The 4,954-nt window shown below is 35.2% G+C and overlaps 2 protein-coding genes across 2 annotated transcripts; both read right to left on the bottom strand.

Annotated features, from left to right (window-relative positions):
- LOC109236175 (dehydration-responsive element-binding protein 2D-like) lies at positions 641 to 1,753 on the bottom strand. Its single transcript, XM_019402384.1, has one exon. The coding sequence runs from the start codon at positions 1,564 to 1,566 to the stop codon at positions 829 to 831; it is 738 nt and encodes a 245-aa protein (XP_019257929.1). The 5' UTR covers positions 1,567 to 1,753; the 3' UTR covers positions 641 to 828.
- Positions 3,871 to 4,509, bottom strand: LOC109235337 (probable GTP-binding protein OBGC2; the record flags this gene model as incomplete). The annotated part of the gene is given in 1 exon segment (XM_019401400.1): positions 3,871 to 4,509. A coding segment is annotated over 1 exon segment (64 nt), but the record flags the coding sequence as incomplete, so codon positions are not given.

Genomic DNA, 4,954 nt, shown 5'->3' with positions numbered 1-4,954 from the left:
CCGAACCCACCCCATAAGAAGAAAAAAAGGAAAAGAAAAAGAGAAAAAGAAACAGTCGAAACCTTAAAATAGTGACATTCTGACATGGAGGCTTTTATAAAACACAGCTAGTGCATGCATGTCAACGGTGGCAGATCTAGAGGGCAACGTGTGCGGGTTCCCAGAAACCCAGTAGCTTTTGTACAGTCCTTATATATGTATTAGAAAATTTATTAAATATCTATAAGTATTTGATTATGAAATGTATTGTTAACTTGAGATCGTTACAGGAATTCATAAACTTCAAAGTCTGGATCTGCCTCTGCATATTAGTATTCTAGACTTTTAATCTCGACAAAAAAGTTAGACTTAAAAAAAATCTCAGGTAACTAAGCACATATCAATTTGTTTTTCAACATAGACGTGCGCACATATATATATATATATATATATATATATTTGGTAATAACATTCCACATTTAGCTTTGTGGATGTTAATACTTTCATAAAGGTTTTTCTAAGAGTAATATTTTATGAAAGAATGTGCTTAATTAGCACATGCTTGAGCCAAATATTCCAAGAAAAAGGATGAAGAAAAAGATACAATGGCAAACTACTAAGTTTATAGACTTATATATAATTTTTTTTATTTATTTTTTTGTTAATTTTGTTTAATACAATAACTGAACATTTTGCAGTCCATATACTCTATCAACACACCATAGTACACATTAGCTCTATACATGCTAATTATACCTTTACAAGTTTACATGCATGCATGTTTTTTCTTTCTTTACCATATAAAAAGAGCTAATTAAACAACAACAAAATAATAATTAAGTAATTAAATTAACCACACCATGGAGGATAATTAATCCCATCATCCAAGTTGCATGCATATATGCCTGGATCATTCACTGCTTCTTGAAATGAAGTTGATGCTTTTGCTTCCTCCCATATTGAAGAATCATCAATTTCTGGCAAATTCATATTCAAATCTCTCCACATTTCTCCACCAATTCCTTCATTCTGATTAATATTGTTTTCATCAAACTCTTCAGCTGTTTGATTAATGTCCAGAAACTGAAATGAAGTTTGATCCGCAGTAGAAAAACTGTTGTTACCAAAATCATTGTTGAAATAGAAAGATGTGTTATCATTTCCCATACTCCAAGTTGATGGTGATGCTACATTATAAACAGCAGCTGGATTGCATGTGGGAGGAGCTGAAACTGGGCCTCCAGCATTGTCTAGGCCCATGGTATTGGGCCTAGAATTCTGGGCCTGGGCCTGTTTGTTGTAGAGATGCGGCAAGTTGAGTTTCGCATCGGCTCCGTAGAGTTTACGGGCCGCGGCATCGTATGCCACGGCCGCATCATAAGAATTCTCAAAAGTGCCGAGCCACAAGCGGGCTCCGCGATTGGGCTCGCGGATTTCCGCGACCCATTTACCCCAAGTACGCTGGCGGACACCTTTATAAGTGCAGCTAGCATTTTCAGGCCCACCTTTACCTCTCATACAGCCTTTTCTTGAAGTAGCTTGAGTTATTTTTTTGGTTTTTCTTTCAACAGAGTAAGTTGATGACATTGTTGGGCAAAATGAGGACTGAGTTTTTCAGGAGAGAAAATGAGTTTTTGAGTAGATGGAGATTAGTTTTAGATGGGGGTATTTATAGTTGAGGAAAGGTGAAAATGGGTTGTGCTTTAATGGAGGAAACAAGTCTAAGATACGTGTCTGTTTACATGGTTAGCTTGTTGATACTTGTCAAGTGAAACTTTTGATCATGTTTGTATATTTTTTTTTTTTAAAGAAGATCATGTTTTGTGTCTCTAGTTAATACAAATGCTTATGCGTTTTTTTTGTTCTCAAGCAAAGGTGTCGAAGACATGAGTGTTACACCTCAGAATGCTGTTTTAGGTTTTCTTCTTCTTATTCTTTTTCCTTTTAAAGTTTTCCCATTTCAACCTGCGTTTCATATTAAGAGTGTATGAGTAGACTGTGTTTAAGTGAACACAGAGTATAAGAAAAAAAGAAAGATTTTTGCTGCATACCAAAAATATCTATTAAAATTTATGGTATTAGACATGTCATGATATTTCTGTAGTTAGTAAAAATAAGAAGTTCAGGGAAACAACCTCAGGGTAAGGCTGCGTACAATAGATCCTTGTGGTCTGGTCTTTCCCACGCGGGAGCTTAGTGCACCGGGCTGCCCTTTTTAAATAAAAATAAGAAGTTCAAATTTAAAGAATTTTAAAAAAAAGTGTCATGTTTATATGAAACAAATTAAAAATGAATGAGTGTTAATATAAAATTAAGTGAGTTTTTGTCCTTGTTTTGAAACTGGCATGTAAAAAACCAAATTAAAAAATAGGATGAAGTAAATCCTTACGTCAGTCCCGGGAAAAAATTGAGTGTGGATAAGTACGGAATCACTCCAAAAACATAGCAGAGGAGATATAGACAATTAAGAAGAGGTAGCTTACATATACGTGGCTGTTTAAAGTCTGATGGATAACAGTTGTGTAGAATTGGAAGTTAGTCCAGATTCATTTGTGGTATTCATGGCAAAGTAGAAAAGAGGAAAAGTAATGAATAAGCCAAATTGAGAAGATTAGATAGCTTTGAAGAATTAACAAACTGAGCCTGTGGGTATAGTAAATGCAATTTTCCAATGAGTTTCTTTTCATTCACACGAGTCTTGTGAGTCCGAGGAAAATATGTCCTCCTGTCGGAACCTTCCTGTCGCTAAGTACAAAATCTTGTACTACTGTCCACCCCCCAGCCCCAGGGACTAGCAGGTTTGGGGGGGGGGGGAGGGGGGGTAGGCTCCTCTTCCCAATATAAAAGAGAACCCCCCATAAGCAAAATATAGCACTGTGTGAATCATGGAAAATGTAGTATGAGATTGGCCACTAGGAAAACCCTCTTTATAGTATTTGATAAAGTATTCATATTCACCAACTAATTCGGATTCGCATCGTGTAAGAATAATGCATGTGAACACGATTCAAGAAAGGAGCCTTAAATGGCTATAAAGATCATCCAAAGAGAGAAAAAGACAAAAAAACGTGTCCTGGGTAACGCGTCATTTAAAAAAAAAGTTTTAGGCGTCATGCCCACGACAGCTACGCATCATGTCCTGATCAGTTACGCTTCAATTCCTAACAAAGTTGGCATCAATTAACTGAGACCAAACTTTCATCAAATTAAATTTTTGAGACATAAATGTGTTATGCTCTTGCATATAAAATAGTTAATACAACTAATTCGGATTCGCGTCGTATAAGAGAATGCATGTGAACACTTTCACAAAAGGAGCCTTAAATGGTTATAAAGATCATCTGAAGAGGAAAAAAACAAATGTGTGACTTGTGTAACGCGTCATTTAAATAATAAAAAGTTTAACGCGTCATGCCCACGACAGCACAAGCTATAAAATAAGTTTCTTTTCTCCTTTTTGAGAAAAGAAAATAAAAGTTACCGCGTCATGTTCTGATCATTTACGCTTCAATCCCTAACAAAGTTGGCATCAATTAACTGAGATCAAACTTTCATCAAATTAAATTTTTAAGACATAAATGTGCTATGCTCTTGCATATAAAATAGTTAGAACAACTAATTCGGATTCACGTCGTGTAAGAGAACACTATTCACATAAGGAGCCTTAAATGGCTATAAAGATCATCCGAAGAGGAAAAAAACAAAAGTATGACTTGTATAACGTGTCATTTAAATAATAAAAAGTTTAATGCGTCATGCCCACGAGCACAAGCTATAAAATAAGTTTCTTTTCTCCTTTTTGAGAAAAGAAAATAAAAGTTACCACATCATGTCCTGATCATTTACGCTTCAATCCCTAACAAAGTTGGCATCAATTAACTGAGACCAAAATTTCATCAAACTAAATTGTTGAAACGTAATGTGTTACGTTCTTGCATATAAAATAGTTGACATCATGTAAAGTTTTCCATGAATTTGAGGCTTTTCATACGCCTAATTTTACAATATGAAAGATGAATACATACACTTTCATTAGTAGCGAGAGAATATAAAACATAAACTATGCGTTTATTTTACCTTCTTTTGTTTAATACACTAGAGAAAAAATATCATAGCAGACAACTTCTTGCCCAAGGAGCTGGAGGTGTTTGAATATTAAACTGAACAAATGAGCGGCAAGGATCAAGGTGGATCTCAAGAATATTCACACACACACACACAGCCGCTAATTTCCAGCATGAGATGGCCGAGGTACAGATCCCAAAGACTGCAGTATGGACGTAAAGTAATATAATCTTTGATAACTTGAAGAGTAGGCTGACAAATTTTGCCTATATAGTCCGTAATGCATCCAAAATCCAGGCAACAACAGCATATGATATGTCAAGCTCAAGGCAGCCAATCATTTTAACGGTTTAAAACTTCATCAATCGTGACAAAATATTTTGACAGTAGCAAAGGCTGCATCATAGGGATTTGCGAAGCGCCGTCCGTATCTCTTTCAACATCTCATTGACTTTAATCCCTTTTCTACAAGCAACGACATAAGAGAACTTTCACCATTTGCCACCCAAAGTAACATATAACTATATATAGCCTGAAGAGGTTTGGCTGAAACCAGCGCCGTTCTTTATCTTGGAGAATAACATAATTTATTTATCAAATATGGGATCCATAAAATATGCAAAGTACATGTGATGAGCACAAAATAAAATATAAGTAACAATGAAGTGTCTTTTTTCTTTTCTTTTTCCTTCTTTTTCTTCTGTGTTATGGAGTAGCTTAATTCCTGAAAACATGGTTGTGACATGACATAATTACAGATATGACAGCATCAACCATATAAATGGAAATAATGAACCTGACATATTATTTGGACAATCAACACTTCTCTTAAACACAGAAAGGTATATAGGGATATCTAAAGTTCCAAACTGGAGGGTCATATTAGTGTCTTCCTAAATACTTCTCCTAT

Source organism: Nicotiana attenuata, chromosome 12, assembly GCF_001879085.1.
Source record: "Nicotiana attenuata strain UT chromosome 12, NIATTr2, whole genome shotgun sequence".
NCBI classification, from domain to species: Eukaryota; Viridiplantae; Streptophyta; class Magnoliopsida; order Solanales; family Solanaceae; genus Nicotiana; species Nicotiana attenuata.
Note: the sequence above shows the minus strand (reverse complement) of the source record. Positions and strands in the feature narration are given on the sequence as shown.

Coding starts and splice junctions, on each gene's coding strand:
- LOC109236175 (XM_019402384.1), bottom strand. CDS start 1,566: ATGTCATCAACTTACTCTGTTGAAAGAAAAACCAAAAAAATAACTCAA.